General features: G+C 45.5%; 1 protein-coding gene across 2 annotated transcripts in view; it reads left to right on the top strand.

Moving 5' to 3' along the window:
• Nucleotides 1-24,853, top strand: part of LOC139264209 (palmitoyltransferase ZDHHC3) — a 47,967-nt gene that overhangs the window by 2,893 nt on the left and 20,221 nt on the right. For both annotated transcript variants that reach the window (XM_070880315.1, XM_070880316.1), the window contains exons 2-5: nucleotides 5,574-5,900; nucleotides 17,203-17,327; nucleotides 20,724-20,820; nucleotides 22,369-22,450. In XM_070880315.1, coding sequence (XP_070736416.1) covers nucleotides 5,601-5,900; nucleotides 17,203-17,327; nucleotides 20,724-20,820; nucleotides 22,369-22,450 — 604 coding nt within the window. In that variant the 5' untranslated portion in view covers nucleotides 5,574-5,600. The remainder of the gene's footprint in view (nucleotides 1-5,573; nucleotides 5,901-17,202; nucleotides 17,328-20,723; nucleotides 20,821-22,368; nucleotides 22,451-24,853) is intronic.

Genomic DNA, 24,853 nt, shown 5'->3' with positions numbered 1-24,853 from the left:
TCCCATGAATGAATAAAAAAATGTTGTACAAATCACAATCTGAGAGCTAGGCGTGACCTGGGTTTCCTGCTTTTAAATAATAAAGTCTGGGGTGCAGTTGTACCTTTTTAGTAAATCATTAATTAGGTGTCTAAACTTGCTGTTCAGCAACCTGATATCTAATTTGATATTTACCATATAAAATGATTGAGGAACATAAATTGTCTAAGTATTTAGACTGTTTGTATTTTTAATCTGTGATTAATTGAAAGGGGGGAAAAAACTGTTCTGATGTATTCAGTGCATGCTGCAGTAGTGTGTAAGAGCACACAATAAATATACTTGTCCCTTCTGTGTAACGGCCCAGCTAAAATTGTCTAATGATGCTAGACGTTTATCTTGGTCACCTCATGTTGCTTCATACTCTTGGGATCAGTGTTGGCATTTTGTTCAGCGGTGTATATAGTTCACTATACTGTGCTGCAATCTGTATGATGCATTTTCACCCCTTCTGTCAGTCAGCTGGCGCTGCCGTGCTTTATGCAGGCCTCTGTAAACCACTTACCCATGCATTAGTGATATCAATATACCTTTTAATATTTCTCAAATATTCTCTGGGGTGATCCAAGGTATTGAGGTTAGAATTTGGCTAGACAACCCCAGTTTGATGCCTGATATTTATCGGCTATCCTGACCAGACAGGTGAACGTTTTAAACCAGTATGTTGGTGAGCTTTTTAATGTCCCGCCTCGCCCAAACAACAAAGTTTCAAGCACAGCATTTGATATATTTTGAGGAGCAGCCTTGATGTCTAATGGTTGAGCTGCCCTCTTCTCGTGGATGGGACTAGCAGGAACGTGACTGGAAGTCAAATTACTGAACAGAAAAAACTGTAACAGTCTTACTAGGGACTCTCGCGTTAGGCTTCAAATTGCATGTGAGTAATAGCTGCCGATTCGGGGGCAGAAAGGTGACTGAAGGTATCTTGTGTAGATGGAATTTTTTTTCTTGGAGAAAATAACTGTAGACTGAACAGGAAACAACATTACTTTTAACACGGTTATGTTTGGTGTGACAGGAAAAGCCTATAACGGGATGTGTAGTTTGTGTCTCCATTCAATGGCTTCCCAAGATGTTGAGTGGAGAAATGAGGTGCCTCTCACCACAGATCTCAATGGGCCAGTCGGTGTGAGGTATTCCGGGGTCTGGGACCCACAGATCACACTGGGCTGGTCGATGTGAGGTGTTCCAGGGTCTGGGACCCACAGATCTCAGTGGGCCGGTCGATGTGAGGTGTTCCAGGGTCAGGGACCCACAGATCTCAGTGGGCCGGTCGATGTGAGGTGTTCCAAGGTCTGGGACCCACAGATCTCAGTGGGCCGGTCGATGTGAGGTGTTCCAGGGTCTGGGACCCACAGATCTCAGTGGGCCGGTCGATGTGAGTTGTCGATGTGAGGTGTTCCAGGGTCTGGGACCCACAGATCTCAGTGGGCCGGTCGATGTGAGGTGTTCCAGGGTCTGGGACCCACAGATCTCAGTGGGCCGGTCGATGTGAGGTGTTCCAGGGTCTGGGACCCACAGATCTCAGTGGGCCGGTCGAAGTGAGGTGTTCCAGGGTCTGGGACCCACAGATCTCACTGGGCCGGTCGATGTGAGGTGTCCTGGGGTCTGGGACTTGGCCACAGTCGCACTTCGGGCCGTCCCTCACCTTCCCCGTGTGGAGCAGGTGGGCGCAGCGTCCGTGCCCCGTGGTCTCCCAGTGAGTGCTGGTTCAGCAAGAACTTGCTAGCTAATGTCATCGTCATCATAGGCAGTCCCTCGAAATCGAGGAAGACTTGCTTCCACTCTAAGGTGACTGAACAGTCCAATACGGGAATTACAGTCTCTATCACAGGTGGGACAGAGACGTTGAAGGAAAGGGAGGGTGGGACTGATTTGCCGCATGCTCCTTCCGCTGCCTGTGCTTGATTTCTGCATGCTCTCGGCGACTAGACTCGGTGTTGAACACCCTCCTGGATGCACTTCTTCCACTTAGGGTGGTCTTTGGCCAGGGTCTCCCAGGTGTCAGTGGGGATGTTGCACTTTACCAGGGAGGCTTCCTTGAAATGTCATCCAGACGACGACTGAATGCTGAAAGCAGCCTCCCGGTCTGAAGATACGAGAGCGACAGTTATTAGACGTATGCACAAAGATTTAGCATTGTACGATGTTGTTCTTTGTTCTGTAGCTTAGTGACATACTGCAGGTAGTGTTTATAATTAATTATTGGGGAGGTGTACTGTCTTGCAAAATTTGTCATCAGTGAATTTGTCAAAACTTAAATCATGCACACTCAAAAGGAGTTATAACAAGTATTATTTGGTACAGAGGTTGCAATTTAACGCGCTGGTTTATTCAGGGGATTAAAATGTAATAGGTTGGGCAACTTTATACATAGCAGTAGAACAAATTGCTGGAATTTGCGTTTTTTTAAAATCAGCATAATTGTCATTTTTTGAACTTATCCGCCCAATGCACTGTACAACAAAGTAATACATTTTATGGTTCGATATCTTGATTTCACGCTCTCTGACCAAGGAGCAGTGCACGGTCCAAGGAGAATAAACAATAAGAAAAATAAACTGGGACAAAAATACAACTCCAGCATTGATGCTAGACTGTATTATAGAGTCATCGATCAGTTTGAAGAATTTCAGTGCTCTGGATCAGAGAATCGTACAGCACAGAAGGAGGCCATTCACCCCACCATGCCTGTGCTGGCTTTGAAAGAGCTTCCCAATTAAGAACATAATATAAGAAATAGGAGCAGGCCATTCGGCCCTTCGAGCCTGCTCAGCCATTTAATAAGGTCACAAAAGTAGACCTTATCGGCTGATACACACAATGGTCTCAAACGTAGTGAACTTAAACAGAATGTTAAAGTTGGGAATTTGGAGTGGAGGGGCTGCTTTTGGCCCCCAATACTTGTAGTGGTTTGTGTTGCAAGTAAATATTTAAATTCATCTACCTATAACTTAAATGAGATCTAGTAATTAGTTTAAAAAAAACTAAGCTAATTAAATAAAGTTTAATTAACTAAATAATTAAAACAAGATTATAGAGAGATGGCAGTGTAGGTGTGCCGCAACTGCAGCATGTGGGAGTTTATAAGAACGTAAGAATTAGGAGCAGGAGTCGGCCATTCATCCCCTCGAGCCTGCTCTGCCATTCAATAAGATCACGGCTGATCTTCTACCCCAACTCCAATTTCTGCCCAATCCCCATATTCCTTGATTTCCTGGACGACCACGTCTGCATCTCGAGTAACTTCAGCTCCGAATTCTTGAGCTGGAGTCCGAGTTGCAAACATTACGGGGCATCAGGGAGAGGGAACGTTACCTGGACACTTTGAGCCAGAAGGCAGTCACATCACTTGGGTTAGGTAATGGCACAGGTCTGATTAGTGATCAGGGACAGGAGGGTGTGATTGAGGCTCGAGCCGGTAAGGGAAGCCCAGGTGCAGTGCTAGAGGAGTCTCGGTCTCTGTCCTTATCCACCAAGTATGAGATTATTGCAGCCTGTGTTGGAGTACAAGAGTAAGGAAGGCTTGCTACAGTTGTACAGGACCTTGGTGAGACCACACCTGGAGTACTGTGCACAGTTTTGATCTATGAGGAAGAATATACTTGCCTTGGAGGCAGTGTAATAAAGGTTCACTAGATTGATTCCTGGAATGAGAGGGTTGTCCTATGAGGAGAGATTGAGGAGACTGGGCCGATGCGCGCTCGAGTTTGGAATGAGAGGTGATCTCATTGAAACATGCAAGATTCTGAGGGGGATTGACAGGGTAGATGCAGGGAGGATGTTTCCCCCGGGTTGGAGAGTCTAGAACCAGGGCTCACAGTCTCAGGATAAGGGGTCGGCCATTTAGGACTGAGATGAGGAGGAATGTCTTCACTCAGAGGGTGGTGAATCTTTGGAATTCTCTGCCCCAGGTGTACATTGAAGGCTGAGATCGATAGATTTTTGGACTCTCGGGGAGTCAAGGGATATCTGGCAGATATTAGGTTGTGTGCTTAAATCAAATCCTACAACAATGGGTGACAATAGATTCATGAGGATGTTGCCAGGACTGGAGAATTTTAGCTATGAGGAAAGATTGGGTACGCTAGGGTTGTTTTCTTTGTTTTCTCTACCACAGAAAGTTGTTGGGGCCAGTTTGTTAGATATATTCAAAAGGGAGTTAGATGCGGCCCTTGCGGCGAAATGGATCCAAGAGGTGTGGAGAGAAAGCAGGAATGGGGTACTGAAGTTGCATGATATTGAATGGTGGTGCAGGCTCGAAGGGCCGAATGGCCTACTCCTGCATCTATTTTCTATGTTTGTGTAACAGAGGCGGCTGAGAGGAGACTTGATTAAGGTGTATAAAAGTATGAGGGGCCGAGATAGAGTGGGAGGGAAGCACCTATTTCCCTTCAAGAAGTCAATAATCGGCGGCAGAGATTTAACGTCATTGCTAGAAGGATTAGAGGGGTGTTGAGAACTTTTTTCACCCAGAGGGTGGTCGAGGCAGAAACCCTTATTACATTTAAAAAGTACTTATATACGCACTTGAAGTGCCATAACGTACAGGGCTACGGACCAAAATAGAAAGTCTTGCATTTATATAGCACCTTTCATGATCACAGGACGTCCCAAAGTGCTTTACAGCCAATGAAGTACATGTTGGCCTTCATAGTGAGGGGATTTGAGTACAGGGGCAGGGAGGTGTTGCTACAGTTGTACAGGGCCTTGGTGCGGCCACACCTGGAGTATTGTGTACAGTTTTGGTCTCCTAACCTGAGGAAGGACATTCTTGAGGGAGTGCAGCGAAGGTTCACCAGACTGATTCCCGGGATGGCGGGACTGACCTATCAAGAAAGACTGGATCAACTGGGCTTGTATTCACTGGAGTTCAGAAGAATGAGAGGGGACCTCATAGAAACGTTTAAAATTCTGATGGGTTTAGACAGGTTAGATGCAGGAAGAATGTTCCCAATGTTGGGGAAGTCCAGAACCAGGGGACACAGTCTAAGGATAAGGGGGAAGCCATTTAGGACCGAGATGAGGAGAAACTTCTTCACCCAGAGAGTGGTGAACCTGTGGAATTCTCTACCACAAAGTTGTTGAGGCCAATTCACTAAATATATTCAAAAAGGAGTTAGATGAAGTCCTTACTACTAGGGGCTCAAGGGGTATGACAAGAAAGCAGGAATGGGGTACTGAAGTTGCATGTTCAGCCATGAACTCATTGAATGGCGGTGCAGACTAGAAGGGCCGAATGGCCTACTCCTGCACCTATTTTCTATGTTTTATGTGTAGTCACTGTTGTAACAAAGTGCTGAAGAGTGGGATTAGGCTGGATAGCTCTTTTGGCCGGCAGAGACACGATGGGCCGAATGACCTCTTGTGCGGTAAACTTCTATGATTTACTCAATTCAGGTTTGCACCTTTGGTCTTTACACTAAGGTATTGTCAGGAGCGTATTTAAAATCTGCGGATTAAATAAAAAGTTACATATCTTTACAGCTGTGGCAAAAGAAAAATCACCATTTGTTTCCCTCTGCTTTTCACAGGTTTAATTATGGACTGCATATTGTATCATGTCATCTAGTCGAAACAGGGATATTGAACGGCGTGCTCAGTACCTGCAAGCTGATCAGTGTATGCCGCCTCCTTCCAGTGACCGCTCCATGGATAAGATCTGGTTCATCAAAGATGGCTGTGGTCTGGCCTGTGCCATTGTCACCTGGATGCTGATTTTCTACGCCGAGTTTGTGGTTATTTTTGTAATGCTTGTTCCAGCAAAGGACTTGGTGTACAGCATCATTAATGGGATTATCTTCAATGCACTGGCTTTCCTCGCTTTGGCTTCTCACTCTCGCGCAATGCTGACAGATCCTGTAAGTCGCTCATTTAACTATCTTCCATTTAATTTCAAGAAAGTGATAACTGCATAGATGTAATGCCATTTTAATCCACCCTGATTTGCAGTCGCCCCCTCCAAGGCCTTGAAATCCTTCCTGGTGTGGTGCCCAGAATTGGACACAGTACTCCACTGATTTATGAAGGTTTAACATTTTATTCTCTATACCTGAACTATCTCCCCCTTACATAAGAAATAGGAGCAAGAGACGGCCATTTGCCCCCTCGAGCCTGCTCCACCATTCAATAAAATCATGGCTGATCTGATTCTGGCCTCAACTCCACTTCCCTGCCTGCTCCCCTTAACCCTTGGCTCCCTTATCATTCAAAAATCTGTCTCTCTCCACCTTGAATAAATTCAATGTCCCAGTCTTCACCACTCTAGGGCAGAGAATTCCAAAGATTCACAACCCTCTGAGAGAAGAAATTCCTCCTCCTCCTCCGTTTTAAATGGGCGACCCCTTAATGTGAAACTATGCCCCCTAGTTCTTAGAGGCCCTCCTTGAAGGCCTCCCATTGCTTATTTACTGTATTACCTGCCAACCTTTGTTTATAATCCACCTGGGCCAGATCCCTATTCAACTCACTGGAATTAGCTCTTTCCCGGTTGAGTAACTTCACCATTGATTGTCCCTTGTCCCTTTCCATATCAGTGATATAACTCATTATCAATAAGCATCGTACAAATTACTATCCCAGCTGGATTAATGCTTCATCGATAACAGCTACACCATACATTTATATAGCTCCTTCGATGTGGAAAATTGTCCCGAGGCATCTCGCAGATCATAATCAGACTACAATGGACGCTGAGCCAAAGCAGGAGACATTGGGAGGGGTTGATCAAAGAGGTGGGTTTTCAGGAATATAAAGGAGGAGAGAAGGTGAAGAGGCAGAGGGGTTTTAGGGAGGGCGTGCTGTCGAAGGCAGAGTCGCCAATGGTGGGGCAAAGGGAGGTGGATGCACACTAGGCCGGAGTCAGAGAAACTTGGTGTTCTCTGGAGGATGTTTAGGCTGAAGAAGGTCGTAGAGATGAGAAGGTGTGAGGCCATTGAGGAATTTAAACACTGGGAGGAAAATGTTTAATTGGAGACGTTGAGGGTCGTCATGGTGGGAGAAGTAGGTGGTCTTTGTGATGGAGGGGACGCGAGGGCGAAAGCTCAGCTTCGAGTTGAATAGAATGCTGATGCTGCAAGTATTCGGGGAGGGGGATGGTGTTGTGTATCTGTAAAGCATGCACTCCCATGTTCCGCCACCAGGGAGCTCATCACCTGAAGTCCCAAGGGATCCCATCATCCCTTGGGAGCACTATATATAAGCCGGCCCCTAAGGCCTGTTCCTCACTCTGGAGTGTCTTATTAAAGACTGAGGTCACTGTTACTTTAACCTCCCTGTGTGCAGCCTCATCTGTGTTAGGAACACAACAGATGGGTTAGGTGGCAAGGATACTGGGTTTGTGGTGGGATCAATTTCAATAACGACTTGCAGTGTTACAAAACAAAACCGATAAATTTGACACTGAGCCACATAAGAAGAAATTAGGGCAGGCCTTGGTCAAAGAGGTAGGTTTTAAGGAGCGTCTTAAAGGAGAAAGAGGTGGAGAGGTTTAGGCAGGGAGTTCCAGGGCTTAGGGCCCAGGCAGCTGAAGGCACGGCCACTGATGGTTGAGCGATTATAATCAGGGATGCTTAAGAGGGCAGAATTAGAGGAGTGCAGACATCTCGTAGGGTTGTGAGGCTGGAGGAGATTAGAGATAGATTCAGGGGCATAAATCTAGATTTGTAGATTTTCACAAGATGTAAAATTAGTTCAATAATCTCTGCTGTTGAGAATAGGTGGTGTAATATCCACTCGTTAAATTTCATCTATTAGAGAAATCTCATGCTTCTCACTCGATTACAGTACCTGTTAATTGCATACAGATGAAACTCTTAACTATTGATTTGCCTGAAATACTTATTTCTGTAAGTAATAGATCTGTTGCCGCTTTTGTAAACTGATTAAAGCTACAACCCCTGTCTGAGCTGTTCCTTTAAATCAAGAGGGTTTTCCCACCGGAGCGAGTCGGAGTAAATCTTTGTTATCCTTTCTCCGGTAACTAATCTTTATATAAATATGTATTATAACTGGAACAGGTGAGCTACCACAGGTTTGATGAAATGCAGTGCGTAGTTAAGTCAGAGTATAAAGGTGTATGAGGGAGAAAGCCGATTTATAATCTTTCTTTACATGACTGCTCTGCACTACTGTAACCCAAGTGCAATTGCATCTCCCCCAGTGGCTCATGAGCTGCTAAGAAAGGTCTCATAAACATAAAGAATATAAGAATTAGGAGCAGGAGTTGGCCATTCGGCCCCTCGAGCCTGCTCCACCATTCAACAAGATCATGGCTGATCTTCGATCTCAACTCCTTTCCCGCCCGAGCCACACATCCCTTGATTCCCCTCGAGTCCAAAAATCTAGGCATATATTCCCTAGCAGCGTTTAGAAGAATGAGCGGTGATCTCATTGAAACATATAAAATTCTTAAGGGGTTAATGCTGAGAAAATGTCTCCCCTGGCTGGAACACGGGGTCACAGTCTCTGGATAAGGGATCGGCCATTTAGGACTGAGATGAGGAGGAATTTCTTCACTCAGAGGGTGGTGAATCTTTGGAATTCTCTACTCCAGAGGGCTGTGGAGGCTGAATCATTGAGTATATTTAAGGCTGAGATCGATAGATTTTTGGGAATTTAGGGATATGGGGATATTGCGGGAAGGTGGAAGTTGAGGTAGAAATTCAGCCGTGATCTTGTTGAACGGCAGAGCAGGCTCGAGGGGCCAAATGGCCTACTCCTCCTATTTCTTATGTCAAGAATGAACTTGGCTGCTGTTTATTCTCGGACTGCTCATTCCTTCCTTCCCAGCAGCTACCAGTCTGAGTGTGGCTGAATGGCCGGCTTGTACTCTCTGTTAAAGGCAAGTTGTTGTCCAGACTCACATGTATAACAGCCTCATACCCAGAGGATGCCCAGCTCCTGTGGAACTAAAGACCAACAAGGAATCGGTGTCTTTAGAAGAGAAGGGAGGAAAGCAAATGAACAAGCGAGAGAGATTGTGGTTCCTTTTTGTTGTACAATGGAAAAGAGCGGTGTTCCTTCCGTAAATAGTTATTTGTGTATCGTGCGTTACGTTGGGGATTTATCAGAGTGCTCGGAGTGGACTGTGATTAATGGGAAGCAGCTAAGATCAAAGAGGTTTCGAATGGCTCTCCTGGGAACTGAGGCAGCATTTCTTTGCTGGTGATTCACTTATTATCTGTTTTTTGCCAAAGTTGTGCTTCTCGGGGATTTGATTTAAATCTCCTGCACGTCTTTGAAGACAACCTGCATTAATTTTCTCCATCGTCCACATCTGAAAGCGAGTAGCCCTTCTCCCAGCCCACCAATGCCTATTGTCAACCTTCCCTTGCTGAATCCGAGTCACACCGCATCCCTATTTAACTTGGAAATGCTTCTGATGGAATGGCTTCTGTGAGCGCCATTGTGTCACCTCACTAGTTTCAAAAATGTTTCACCTCATTTTACTTTTGAGAGGTTCCTTGCATGGTGAGGAGGGCCTGGCTCTTGTGCGCCTCGTGAAAGGATGGTGGGACTGGGAGGAGCGAACAGGAAAAGTGGTTTCCTCATCTAGTCCAGGATTGTTATGTATTTGTATCCAAACAAATTCTGATCCTTCTGAGTTCGTGTGATTTTTTTCTTTGCTTGGCAGCAGGAGTAAAATTGTATCGGCAGTGGGTCTTCAAAACCCCAGCATGTAGAGAGAGTCACAGGGAGCAGCTCGGTCTTTGAGTTTAGTTGAGTATCATCATAGGCAGTCGCTCGAAAGAGGATGACTTGCTTCCACGCCAAAGAGGGCTGAGTTCACAGATGTATCAATGAAGGACCTAATATTCCAGGTCCCGACTACATCCTGAAGGGTGGAAGATGCCTGTGTGTGGATTTTTTTTAACGTGTGGTGGCCGTTGCACACCAGCCACCACACGGGCTTGACCAAGCTAGTTCTTGGTCCAGCGGCAAAGATTAACCAAGAAGACTGGAGGCCTGCTCTGCTGCACGGACCTAGTGCGCACACATATCGTAGTGTGGGCTGGCCCGTGCTGTCCCTCGTTGAGCAACACTTGGGCTGAATGTATGACATGAGTAAATTGTCCATTCTTTGGCACACTCAGTACACATCCAATCAACACTGATATTGTAGGGATATTAATCATTGGTTTTCAAGCCATAATCATAGGATCACAGAGCTCGCTGGATCTATGTGTTTTAACTGGCACATTTGCTGTTGCTGTGTGTGCAGTTTTCTGTAAAGTCGGCTGAGGATCCAGCGATACAAGGCCGATGAGGTCAAGATGAGAGCAGGGTCAGGAAGAGGCACAGCTTAAGAACGGTCACAATTACTCATGCTAGAAAACTGGCCTGGCTCCACCTTGCAGTATTCTGTGATTCCCACTAAACTGTTGTCTGAGAGTCATCTGATTCCCCTTGGACCATTCGTTAAAAAGCCGTGGCCTGAATAAACGATCCGATAACCAGATAAACTAAGATTTTTAATATAAAACTAATGTGGGATATTGGAACTCTGATATATTAAATAATAACACTGCCCTTTGTTGAGCTGCTGCATACAGAGTTTGAATCTTGCGAGAGCGATCATTATTCAAGCAAATGCCAGCAGCAATATCTAGGGCAGCCGCATATTGCTGTTGGGAGTTTGGGGATAGGAGGCTGGCAGTGTGACATTCAGATTTCTCGTATTCAGCACCAGCTGTTCTATCCATTTCTTTTCAATGTCGCAGCATTACGTACAGAGTAAGCAGGCACGATATACATCATCTGCCATTGTCGTAGTTGGAGCTGGCTTAAATACAGGAAAATAATCCTTTTGGATTTTTTGAGCAAAAATGTCTTTTTTTTTTTAAAAAATTCAAATTGCTTACTCTATTATTAAGGATGTGGTAACAGGGCACTTAGAAAAGAATAATAGATTGGGCAGAGCCAACGTGGATTTATGATGGGGAAATCATGTTTGATGAATCTGTTAAGAGTTTTTTGAGGTTGTAACTAGCAGGATAGATAAGGGGGAACCGGCGGATGTGGTGTATTTAGATTTTCAGAAGGCATTCAATAAGGTGCCTCAAGAGGTTATTAAAGAAAATTCGGGCTCATGGGATTGAGGGGGTAATATACTAGCATGGATTGAGGATTGGTTAACAGAGAGGAGGAATAAACGGGTTATTCTCGGGTTGGCAGAATGTAACTAGTGGGGTACCGCAAGGATCAGTGCTGGGGCCCCAGCTATTCACAATCTATATCAATGATTTGGATGAGGGGACCAAATGTAATATATTCAAGTTTGCTGATGATACAAAGCTTGGTGGGAATGTAAGTTGTGAGGAGGATGCAAAGAGGCTTCAAGGGGATATAGACAGGTTGAGTGAGTGGGCAAGAACATGGTAAATGGAATATAATGTGGAGAAATGTGAAGTTTAGTAGGAAAAATAGAAAAGCAGAGTATTTTTTTAAATGCTGAGAGATTGGGAAATTTTATTCAGAGGAGCCTGGGTGTCCTTGTACACAAATCACTGAAAGTTAACGTGCAGGTACAGCAAGCAATTAAGAAAGCAAATGATATGTTGGCCTTTTATTACAAGCGGATTTGAGTATATTCAAGAGGGAGTTAGATGTGACCCTTACGGCTAAAGGGATATGGAGAGAAAGCAGGAAAGGGGTACTGAGGGAATGATCAGCCATGATCTTATTGAATGGTGGTGCAGGCTTGAAGGGCCGAATGGCCTACTCCTGCACCTATTTTCTATGTTTCTATAAGAGTAAAGACGTCTTACTGCAATTATATAGAGCCCTGGTGAGACCACACCTGGAGTATTGTGCACAGTTCTGGTCTCCTTACCTAAGGAAGGATATATTTGCTATAGAGGGAGTGCAGCGAAGGTTCACCAGACTGATTCCTGGGATGGGGGATTGTCCTATGAGGAGAGATTGAGTAGACTAGGCCTATTTCTCTGGAATTTAGGGGAATGAGGTGTGATCTCATTGCAACACACCAGATTATTACAGGGCTTGACAGGGTAGATGCTGAGAGAATGTTTTCCCCGGGTTGGAGAGTCTAGAACCAGGGGTCACAGTCTGAGAATAAGGTATTTAGGACTGAGATGAGGAGGAATTTCTTCACTCAGAGGGTGGTGAATTTTTGGAATACCCCAGAGGGCTGTGGATGCTGAGTCGTTGAGTATATTCAAGGCTGAGATCGATAGATTTTGGGACTCTCGGGGAATCGGGGGATATGGGGATTGGGCGGGAAAGTGGAGTTGAGGTCGAAGATCAGCCGTGATCTTATTGAATGGAGCAGGCTCCTGCTCCTAATTCTTATGTTCTAGGTTCTTAATGTTACTGCATAAATGGAGTTGTTTTTGAGCCAAAAAATGACATATTACACAAATTTTTAAATTGATATTTTCTGGCTGGATCTCGACCCCCTTGGACAGTTTTAAGGCAGCTTCATTTTTTTGTTTGCAATATCTGACCTTTACTTCCTTCTCCTGACATTCTTTTAGTTTGCCCTTCCTTCTGCTGCCCCGCTACCCCCAGATATTTCTGTGCTCTCCTACAGGCGATCATGCAGGGATAAACTCTGGTCAGCAGCTGTCTAGCTGACCCATTGTGTGACCCTTGTTGAGCTACACAGCCGAGCCTAATCCCTTTGTCCCCTCGTGTCCACACACTTTCCAGCATGCATTATTGAGCAGCAATTGGGTTGTCATCAACTTAATACAAGTAGGAATTCTCGAATGGTCAATGTTCACGATCAGGCCAACATTCCCAGCATCGAAGCACTGACCACGCTCGACCAGCTCCGTTGGGCAGGCCACATTGTCCGCATGCCTGACACGAGACTCCCTAAGCAAGTGCTCTACTCGGAACTCCTACACAGCAAGCGAGCCCCAGGTGGGCAGAGGAAACGTTTCAAGGACACCCTCAAAAGCCTCTCTGATAAAGTGCAACATCCCCACTGACACCTGGGAGTCCCTGGCCAAAGACCGCCCTAAGTGGAGGAAGTGCATCCGGGAGGGCGCTGAGCACCTCAAGTCTCATCGCCGAGAGCATGCAGAAACCAAGCGCAGGCAGCAGAAGGAGCGTGCGGCAAACCAGACTCCCCACCCACCCTTTCCTTCAACCACTGTCTGTCCCACCTGTGACAGAGACTGTAATTCCCGTATTGGACTTTCAGTCACCTGAGAATTCACTTTTAAAGTGGAAGCAAGTCTTCCTCGATTTCGAGGGACTGCCTATGAAGATGACAGACCAGAAATTGTACCCGAGACGTTCTTGATCTGCAGGGTTCAGTATGACACAATATGGTGTATTTTCACTCCGTGATGAGGTGGGGCCCTTTCCAAAACACTCGGTGAAACTCACTCAAATCAATGCATCAGTGACTTGGATGAGGGAATGAAGAGTTAAATATCCAAATTTGCGGGTGAGACTAAGTTAGGAAAGACGTAAGTTGTGAGGAAGGGAGCAGCAAGTTACAAAGGGAGTTGCAAAACTATATTGGGTGGAGATAAATATAGAGAAGTTAGAGGTTGCACTTTCGCTTTGAAAAAGACAAATTGGAATCTTTTCTTATTGGTGAGAGAGTGGGAGTTGTGGCGGAGCGCCGGGATTTCGAGATCCATGTGCACAAGTTGAAAAGTACTCCAATTCAATTGGAATGTTGTCCTTTATCTCGAGGGGGCTGGAGTACAAAGAGGAAGAAGTGACGCTTCGCCTGTACAGAGTCTTGCTCAGACCCCATCTGGAGTACTGTGTTCAGTTTTAGGCTCCGAATTGCAGGCAGGATCTACTAGTCATGGCAGGGGTGGAGCGCAGCTTAACCGGAATGAAATGAGGGTTAAATTATGAGGACGGGTTGCATAAACGTGGCATGTATTCCCTTGAGTTTAGAGTGTTGAATGGGTGATCTCATCGAATTGTTTAAAATTATAAAGGGATTCATTAGGGATAGGTACAGACAGTATTTCCTCTGGTGAGGAATCCAGAACAAGAGGACACAATCTTAATATTTTAGAAAGGCTGTTTAGGAGTGAAATCAGGGAGCACTTTTCACAAAGGGTAGTGGAGATCTGGAACTCGCTTCTTCCCCCCCCCCCCCCCCCCCACCTCCCACAAAATGTTGCGTATGCTGGGCCAATTGAATTCTTCAAGACTGAGCGAAGGATTTTTGTTACAAAAGGGTATCCAGGGATATGCAACGGAGTTGAGGTACAGATCAGCCATGGTCTAATTGCATGGCAGAACAGGCGCGAGGGGCTGAATGGCCTCCTGTTCCTGTGGCACATTTGCAGAATCATTATTAGTGGGGTGTGGCCATACGCGATGTGCGAGTTAGTGATGCAGGGGTTCTTCAGCCAGCAGCTGTTTATCAGGCTTCCTGTGAATTGAGATGATAACGCATTTCACAAGACAATATTTACATTAACAACCTAGATTTATTTGCACTCAGAGAAGCTGGCTGATTTAGTGAACAATAAAGCCCTATTCATTAAATGGAGTGCTAGGCCACAATCTCTTTCATCTGACTCTTAAACATTTACCACAACCTCCACTAGCATTGTAAATTAATGTCATGTGCATTCTATCCCTTCCTATGGTCCTCGGGCAGTTTGATCTGTTTATCAAACCTTATCTGATCCCCCTTTCCTTTTCTGTATCAGCATAATAGAATATCTGATCAAATGCTGTTTCTCAAAGTCCTCATCTTGGAGGTGATGCAACAAAGGTTCACTCGTTTGATTCCTGGGATGAGGGAGTTGTCCTCTGAGGAGAGATTGAGTAGATTGGGCCGATACTCTCTGGAGTTTAGAAGAATGAGAGGTGATCTCATTGAAACATACAAGATTCTGAGGGGGATTGACAGGGTAGATGCTGAGAGGATGTTTCCCCCGGGCTGGAGAGTCTAGAACCAGGGGTCACAGTCTCAGGATAAGGGGTCGGCCATTTAGGACTGAGATGAGGAGGAATTTCTTCACTCAGAGGGTGGTGAATCTTTGGAATTCTCTGCCCCAGAGGGCTGTGGATGCTGGGTCGTTGAGTATATTCAAAGCTGAGCTTCATAGATTTTTGGACACTCGGGCACTCAGGATATGGGGATTGGATGGAAAAGTGGAGTTGAGGTCGAAGATCAGCCGTGATCTTATTGAATGGCGGAGCAGGCTCGAGGAGCGGTATGGCTGACTCCTGCTCCTAATTCTTATGTTCATTTCTCTATTTTTGTTCCCTCAATTATAGTGACAGCTGTGGCTCAGTGGGTAGCACTCTCACGTCTGAATCAGAAGGTTTCGGGTTCGAGTCCCACTCCATAAACTTAAGCTCAAAAGTCTAGGCTGACACTCTAGTGCAGTACTGAGGGAACGCCGCACTGTCTGAGGGGCAGTACTGAGGGAACGCCGCACTGTCGGAGGGGCAGTACTGAGGGAACGCCGCACTGTCGGAGGGGCAGTACTGAGGGAGCCCCGCACTGTCGGAGGGGCAGTACTGAGGGAACGCCGCACTGTCGGAGGTGTCATCTTTTGAATGAGACGTTAAACTGAGGCCCCGCCTGCCCCCTCAGGTGGATGTAAAAGATCCATGGCACTATTTCAAAGAAGAGCGGGGAGTTATCCCCGGTGTCCTGGGGCCAATATTTATCCCTCAATCTACATCACTAATACAGATTATCTGGTCATTATCACATTACTGTTTGTGGGAGCTTGCTTTGCGCAAATTGGCTGCTGCGTTTCCCACATTACAACAGTGACTACACTTCAAAATAGTCTTTGGCTGTAAAGCGCTTTGGGGCACCCGGTGGTCGTGAAAGGCGCTATAGAAATGCAAGTCTTTTTTCAATGATGTCACTTAAAATTTTCATTAGCTGAGTATTTGTGCCCATTATCCTGTGCAAGCTTGTGTTGTAAACCAATCTACCAACATATCTGCTTCTACAGCCAACATGTGTCCTGTCCAAAGTGAGCCACGGGAGGGACGGGTTATTAGCAAATTCACCATGTATGGTTAGGGTCAGATCTCGTACATCGAGTGTTGGTGCAGGTGATGTGACACTTTTTCCCCATATTCTGAGAAGGGATAGTAACAATTTGTAATGACTATAACTGACAGTTTATTGTTTCACCGATTGCTTGTTGGTAAAACTCATTCGGGAGTTTTTAGCTGAAGCCACAGTCTGAGGGTTCATTCCACCTTCTGGTTTAGTTCAAGGTCATCACATGGTAACACTTAATCCCGTAAACCAAACTGCACTGACTGGTTTCTCTTCGACCCCCTGGCCTTGTGACAGCCACTTAATTTGGGCAGGTAAAGGTAGCTTCCTGGGGATCAAAGGCTTTCTACTGGGAGTCCAAGGGAGATGAGATAAAGCCTGAAAACATAACTGACTTATACAGCATCGTCCTTGTGGAATTGGTAACTTAATACAATGTGATCGTTATTACATTCTATTTTAATAAACAATACTCCCTTGTGGGTAGGGGAGGAAAATGATCTAGATTTGTTTTTTATATATATTGAAGTCTAGAATGCTCATTTTTTTGTGGCATTAATCTGTGTCCAGTCGACATGTTCAGTGCAATACTCTGCTGTTTTTATTCAAGGTAGGTTTTCTTTGCACTGTTGCACTTCCAGTATTATATAAGGACATAAAAATTAGCAGGATTCGGCCCCTCGAGCCTGCTCCGCCATTCAATAAGATCATGGCTGATCTTCGACCTCAACTCCACTTTCCCGCCCAATCCCCATATCCCTCGATTCCCTGAGAGTCCAAAAATCTATCGATCTCAGCCTTGAATATACTCAACGACTCAGCATCCACAGCCCTCTGGGGCAGAGAATTCCAAAGATTCACCACCCTCTGAGTGAAGAAATTCCTCCTCATCTCAGTCCTAAATGGCCGACCCCTTATCCTGAGACTGTGACCCCTGGTTCTAGACTCCCCAGCCCCGGGGAAACATCCTCTCAGCATCTACCCTGTCAATCCCCCTCAGAATCTGGTATGTTTCAATGAGATCACCTCTCATTCTTCTAAAATCCAGAGCGTACAGGCCCAACCTGCTCAATTGATTATTCTCCATACGGTACTGTAACATTAATGCAGCCCTTTTGAATGCAGTAAGCTACCAGTTGTCCTGTGCTAATCAGCTGTTGTACAATGTTGACTTTGTTTGGCAGGGTGCAGTACCAAAAGGGAACGCCACTAAAGAGTTCATTGAAAGTTTACAGTTGAAGCCGGGCCAGGTGGTGTACAAATGCCCCAAGTGCTGCAGCATCAAGCCAGAGCGAGCACATCATTGCAGGTAAAGTCAACAAATAGTACAAAACTGCATTCTCTCCAAATCCACCTCCAGGCTCCACTGGTGTCTCTTTTTGTACCTATTGAAACTATAATGACTTCAGGTGAGCAAGCCTGCAGCATCGTTCTGAATGATGACACCGCTTGACGATTGTCACGCAACAGAGATCAACACGTTGGTATTTAATCAATAATTTACAGCATCATACAAGACTTGTATTACCCGTTCGACACGGGACAGAGAAGTGTGCGGCCATGGTTGAGTTCCCACTTGTGTCTCCTTCTGGGTCTCCCATCTTCGAGCTGGTTTTTCGGCTTTTAGGATTTCGGGGTGTTGATGACGGCGGGGCGGATCCTGATATCGCCTGGAAGCAGTTTGTGCTTCAGTCAGCAAAATTGGGCAGCTGGGCCCTGAGTGTGGGGCGCTGCGCTAAGGGAGGCGTTACACACCTCTCTCCGGGCACTAGGCCGGCTGAGCAACTGAGAATCCCCCGAGCTAAACAAGCCGGTCTGGGAGTGCTCGGAGAGTCCTGGGGAGACAGAAAAGAACCTGAAAAAAACCCCCAAAACATTCCCAATACATAGCCCACGCCACCACAACATAAATCGCAAAAAAAATACAGGAAAAAAAACAATCACACCTTGCCTGAGGTGGACATTACTGACCTCTGCAGCCGCTACTGCTCGGGCCACCCGCTTTCACAGGCGGTCCCAGGAGGGCACTCTACGCAGCACTACGGGTCGGGCGAGAGTCAAAAATCCAGGGGCGCGCCCCGCCAAAACCAGCTCCGAAAATCCTGGCAGGGCGCTGGATCTGTCCCCCGCCCAGAGGAGCTTATTGCCGTCCATCTGGGGTGAAAACAAAGGCAGCCAGGAGGAGAAAATCACGCCCATGGTCTCTCCCTGGCTTGTGCAGCCCCTTTTATACTTTGTTCCTTATGGCGAGGGGTGGGGGGGGGGAGGGGTTGGCACCCTGCTAGCCAGTCTGTTCCTCCTGTATGTGCTCTCTTGACCTCGTTATTTGAATATTGCTTGATCTGTGGCCCAGACAGTCGAAGAGTCTTGAAACCGCGATGTTAGCTCACCCATTCTCTCATTGGGATGCAGTTAACAGGTAACAAGATCTACTGCACATAATACACAGAGACCAAGCTTCTGCAAAAACAGCCCTTTGCTTTGGCTAATTATCAGTATAAAAGGTAACCCTTTACAAAACTGATTAGTTACCAAAAAAACTGGTAAATGGAATTCCATGGTTAAAATAAAAATAAGGCAAAATTACCTATTTGAGTGACGCAGTCTCTTAATTGTAGATTCATTATAATGTCGGACATATTATGATAAGAACCGTTAAGGTAGACAGTAAATGAAAAGAAGGCTTGGAAAAATTTGCTTCTATTTGATGTACTGTTAAGTTACAGTTGCATTAAAATTCCTTCGACCTGACGCAGGCTGCAATAAGTTTGTCATTTTTACATTACACAGGATGACACAGGATATACGGCACAGAAACAGGCCCAACCAGTCCATGCCGGCGTTTATGCCCCACTCGAGCCTCCTCCCGTCTTTCCTCATCTAAATCTATCAGCATAACCCTCTATTCCCTTCTCCCCCATTGGCTTGTCCAGCCTCCCCTTAAATACATCGATACTATTCCCCTCAACCCCTCCCTGTGGCAGCGAGTTCCACATTCTCACCGCTCTCTGGGTAACCCCTCCCTGTGGCAGCGAGTTTCTCACCGCTCTCTGGGTAAAGGAGTTTCTCCCGAATTCCCTATTTGTTTGGTTTCTATCCCCTCTTCACAATCCGACAACTCCTCTTTGTAACTATTTATGGCCTCCTGGAGCTCTGCTTTTTATGCTTGAACAGTTTTACAAATCCCTTATTCACAGCCAGAAAATAGGCCACTTGTTAATGGTGTGAACTTTAATTACGACACTAAAATAGCAGAAAATAATTGTAGGTCAGTTACTGCACCGCACAGGGCTAGACGACCCTTTTTCTTGATAGCAGTATATTGGAGAGACACTCATCTTGAAACGGGAAAATACTTAACTCCAAACCAGTGTTCCCTTTATTTGTTTGGATGCGCGCCTGCGTAACCCCTTTAAGGAGCTGTGGGGCCCATTCAAAATACCGTGCACGTGTGGTGTTTGCTATTTAAAAGCTGCTGATTGGCTGCGTGGGTGCTGCAGAGCGCTGTACGGCTTAGAAGGAACGTTTGTTCCAGGCGTTAGTTTTGCTTCTAAAGTGTTCAAATGAAACATGTAGGTTGCATCCATGTTTGACATTGTGAAACAGCTGGAATAAGATAAAGTCAATTAAGGCCAACATTCCCAAGGCACAAATTACATAATGCAAATTTCTTTTATATTGCATATTTTTTTAATTCACACAGCATATGATACTTAAACAGTTTTTGTTTTAACCTCTTGAGTAACACCAGTGATATTTTATTAAGATTTTGGTTAAGGCAAGAACATCTTGCTGGAACCAAGTCCCATCTGGTTTGCCAGCGTAGTGGGAACTACTGCCGGCCTTTTCATGAATGTTCTCAGCACTTCCATTGACTCGACCCCTAAGTTAACGCTCTATCGATGGATTTGTTTCATGGGCCTTGACTTAGCAGAAAAGTTACTGTGTGCACAATAAAACGGGGGGTGGACTGAAATTGAGCTTTAACTACTTTCTCAGTTATTCTATCGGAATCTAACCTGACTGAAAAAGGGAGGGAGTGACTGCATCAGTGAGGCAGTCCAAAGCAAATCTAGTCCAGATCCAGGTCAGTAGAATTCAGTTGTGTCCGAGTGCACGACACGACAAAACTTGGTATTTTTTTCCCCACATCCCTCACCAACAACAGCCTATTATTTTAGGCTTTTCTCTCACACTAGAAAGCCACTCCAATAGGATACAATTGTTTTGGGATTCAAAGGAATATGGGGATCAGGCGGGAAAGTGGAGTTGAGGTCGAAGATCTTATTGAATGGCGGAGCAGGCTCGAGGGACCGACTCCTGCTCCTCATTCTTGTGTTTTTGTTTTGAGGAGTTGCACTTTAGCCTGGCCCGGGAGCCAATCTGAACATGCCCACTCTGGTCAACACCAGCTGAGTACACACGAGGAATTATGGGAAGATCAACACTAAGTTGCAAGAAGAGTTACGTTTGCACCATTTCTGATGTAGCTGTGGGGAAGAGAGCAGGAAAAGTATTTTATTCTGGTGGGGGGGGAAATGCGCGAGTGTTTTCATTTAAAAACAAATCTTTTCCAACTTGTCTTGTTCAGCAGCACTAGAATGGTTGGTATCACATCGGCTGATGAGCAGTTGTAAGAAATTCTGATTAAATGTCTGGTGTTTCTCTCTTTTTAAAAAAAACACATTTCAAAATTGCCTTGCAGTGTATGCAAGAGATGTATTCGAAAGATGGATCACCACTGCCCCTGGGTTAACAACTGTGTGGGAGAAAATAACCAGAAGTACTTTGTATTGTTTACAGTAAGTACTATTAGTGTGCGTGTTTTATATACTTGAAGCCAAACATAATCTTGTTCAAACATAGGCTTCTCATTTTGATTTCCGTGGCATTGTGAGCTCTGCAAAGTTACCTCGTCGACCATGACCTGCACGAACACGTACAGGCTGTCGAATTCATGGATGCATTTGCGCTGTTGTACCTCTGGGTATCAAACACTCTGCACTGCACGTTTCCTGAGTGAGTGTGGAGTGAAGCCGCAAGGTCCGCTTTACGTGCAAGTTTCCAGCAGGGGCTGCCTTGTTCCTGATGGCACCCTCACAGAGTAAGCTGAGTGCAAGTAAACACAGCAAAGGCCCATCTGCCTTATTCATGCCACTTGACCTGGTGCGGAAACTAGCTTGAAAAGCTGAGCGTCCCCCCCCACACGCACAGGAGGAGGCCATTCGGCCCATCGAATCTGCGCCCGCTCTTTCGAAGAGCAATCCCGTCAGTCCCACTCCCCCCGCGCTCTCCCCATATCCCTGCAATTTTTTCTGAGTATTTATCCTACTCCCTCTGCATTCCCGATCCTAACCACTCGCTGCGTAAAAATGTTTCCTCACGTCTCCTCTGGTTCTTTTGCCAGTCACCTTAAATCTGTGCCCTCTGGTTATCGACCCTTCCGCCATTAGAAGCAGTTACTCTTTATTAATCTCTCTAGATATATAGGTAAAAGTCAGATTGCCAGGTGAAGGATAGAGCACTATATCCAACATGGCAATATATATGCTGGAGTACTGCGTGCAGTTCTGGTCACTACCAAAGATATGATTGCACTAGAGAGGGTACAGAGGAGACTTACGAGGATGTTGCCAGGACTGGAGAATTTTATCTACGAGGAAAGATTATGTAGGCTGGGGTTGTTTTTGTTGGAACAGAGGAGGCTGAGGGGAGACCTTATTGAGATGTATAAAATTATGAGGGGCCGAGAAAGAGTATAGGGTGGACCTATTTATCTTAGCAGAGGGTTCAATAACCAGGGGGCATAGATTTAAAGTAATTGGGGGGAGGTTGAGAGGGGAGTTGGGGAGAACTTTTTTCACCCAGAGGGTGGTGGGGGTCTGGAACTCACGGCCTGAAAGGGTGGTAGAGGCAGAAACCCTCACCACATTTAAAAAGTACTTGGATGTGCATCTGAAGTGCCGTAACCTACAGGGCTACGGACCGAGAGCTGGAAAGTGGGATTAGGCTGGGTAGGTATTTGTCGGCTGGCACAGACACGATGGGCCGAATGGCCTCCTCCTGTGCCGTAAATTTCTATGATTCTATGAAAGATTATTCAATATTTTTCAATAATGTACGTAACAAATGATTTCTTCATTTATTCTGTTATCAACCATTAATTTAGTGATGTAGCATCACTGAAGATATTAGTTTTGTGCTGTGCTGTGGTCTGTGCCTGGATTCTGTGCTCGTGGCTTATGTTTGTGTACTATTGCTGAGGACACAACCAATACAGGACACCATGAATATTTCATTTCTAGTTTAATTGAAATGTTACTGAAAGTGTCTCGTGTTCTGTGTTTCAGATGTATATATCTCTGATATCCCTGCATGCCCTGGTCATGGTTACCTTCCACTTTCTGTATTGCTTTGAAGAGGAGTGGGCGAGTGAGTATAAATAGAAACCTTCATTCTGTTCATTTTTCTTATTTTTTTTTTTGCTAGAGGTGCAAGCAATCTAACTTTTACCCCATGGGATGTGGGCGTCGCTGGCCAGGCCGGCATTTATTGCCCATCCCTAATCGCCCTCGAGAAGGTGGTGGTGAGCTGCCTTGAACCGCTGCAGTCCATGTGGTGAAGGTGCTCCCACAGTGCTGATAGGGAGGGGGTCCGAATCCGGTGCCTAGGTGGATTATTTTTCCCAGTGGTTTGATACAGCTAAGTGTCTCGCTGGGCCTTTTGCAGAGGGCTGTTCAGAGTCAGCCACATTGCTGTGGGTCTGGAGTCACATATCGGCCAGACCGGGTAAGGGCGGTAGATTTCCTTCCCAAGAGGACATTAGTGAACCAGATGAGTTTTTACGACAATCCGGTAGTTTCATGGTCACCATTAACAGTCGAAGCAGAGGATGTGACAGACTGTAATTCCCGTACTGGACTGTTCAGTCGCCTGAGAACTCACTTTTAGAGTGGAAGGAAGTCTTCCTCGATTCCGAGGGACTGTCTATGATGATGATGGTCATCATCACTGATACTAGCTTTTTATTCCAGATTTATTTTTAAATTCCCCAGCTGTCGTGTCTCTGGATTTAATATTCCAGTAACCACTGTAGCTTCTCGTGCATGGGGGTAACCACAAATGAGCATGTGTGGAAGACGTTCTAGTTTGTGTCTTTCTATACTTGTTGCCCAACGATGAGGTGTTTGTGGCTGGGGGCAGAGGTTGTAAAGAATGGGTTTTTTATGCTGAACCAGACGAGTTATGCCCACACCGGGGAATGGATTGCAGTGTTTAGTTAAAGCTGCTTTTAATTCTGCCCTGACGACATGTCTGAACTGTAAGTAGGATCGGACTGTTTTCAGCAATCGGGTTAGTTCATGCTAGTTTTTCACTGCACCCTATCAACTTGAACTGCTGGTTGTGGGGTGAGGGGAAATGCTGTCTCGTATTTCAGGGCTTTTATTGGCCTCTTGTTTCTGAATAACACTGCTGTGCATCAATGCTTAAATAGTATAACTCCACTGTTCATTTGAAATCCAACCTTTCCCATTAAGGCTGTAGAAAATATGTTTTATGTTTTAAAAAAAAAAAGAGTTTGAATGATTCTAAGAACACACAAAAAATAGGAACAGGAGTCGGCCATACGGCCCCTTGAGCCTGCTCTGCCATTTAATACGATGGTGGCTGATCCGATCCCCATAACCCCATATCGCTTAAACGGTCTATTTCTGTCTTAAATGTATTCAATGTCCCAGCTTCCTTCATCGGGAGCACGCAGAAGCCAAATACAAACAGCGGAAGCTGCGTATGACAAACCAAGCACCTCACCCACCGGCCCTTCAACCACCACCTGCCCCACCTGTAACAGAGTCTGTAGATCCCACATTGGTCTCATTAGTCACCTGAGAACTCATATTAGTGTGGAAGCAAGTGATCCTCAACTCCAGGGGATGGCCTAAGGAGACAAAGAAGGCTGGAACACCTGAACAACACTCCAAAGGCTCAGCAATCACGAGCAATTGATGGTTCGAAGCACATGGAGCTTTTTTCTCCTGGATGTTCATTCTCAAAATAGGACCACCCTTCTTTCCTAGCACTTGAGTTCCTTGGCCTCCAGCGGTTGATGCAACATCAGGTCTGTTCTGGTCTTTGCCATTTTTCCACTGCAAAATGTGCCTCCTTTTTAAGTCCGTTAGCAGTCCTTTAATAGTTGCTCACAGCTTAATATGACCTGATATGCCAAACTCTGGGAGCTCCACAAAAACTATTTAAATAAATGAGGTGATCTTGAATTTGGGCCCCATTGCAGATCAAACAATATGTGAGTGAACCTCGTTTTTAACACTGTTTATACCATAGTAAGAAAAAACGAGGCCAATGCCATATCATGGACAAAAATGCTTCATATTTGCTACAGAACTATTTCGGCTTTCCAGTTACACTCAGCATTCGAAAACAGACATTAGCCATATTTTTTACAGTAAATTTCCAAACTAACATTAGAATTCATACAATCTGGCTATGTACATCATTATAGGAGATGAAATAAGATAGAATTCTTCCAAAGAACAGTATGTTTCTGATTGTAGAGGTAGCTGTTGATGAAGAATGGGTTTGGTTCAGAGTTAAGGGAATAAGGGGTTATGGGGAACAGGCAGGGAAGTGGACCTGACTTCATAATCGGATCAGCCATGATCGTATTAAATGGCGGAGCAGGCTCGAGGGGCCTTTAAGTAGAAAAACCCCACGCGCAGAATTTTCAACAGCCCGCGCAGCCCATTAAAGGGGCCACACGGGTCAAATATAATTAGAGGGAACATCATCATCATAGGCAGTCCCTTGGACTCTAGG

This window comes from Pristiophorus japonicus, chromosome 5 (assembly GCF_044704955.1).
Source record: "Pristiophorus japonicus isolate sPriJap1 chromosome 5, sPriJap1.hap1, whole genome shotgun sequence".
NCBI classification, from domain to species: Eukaryota; Metazoa; Chordata; class Chondrichthyes; family Pristiophoridae; genus Pristiophorus; species Pristiophorus japonicus.
Note: the sequence above shows the minus strand (reverse complement) of the source record. Positions and strands in the feature narration are given on the sequence as shown.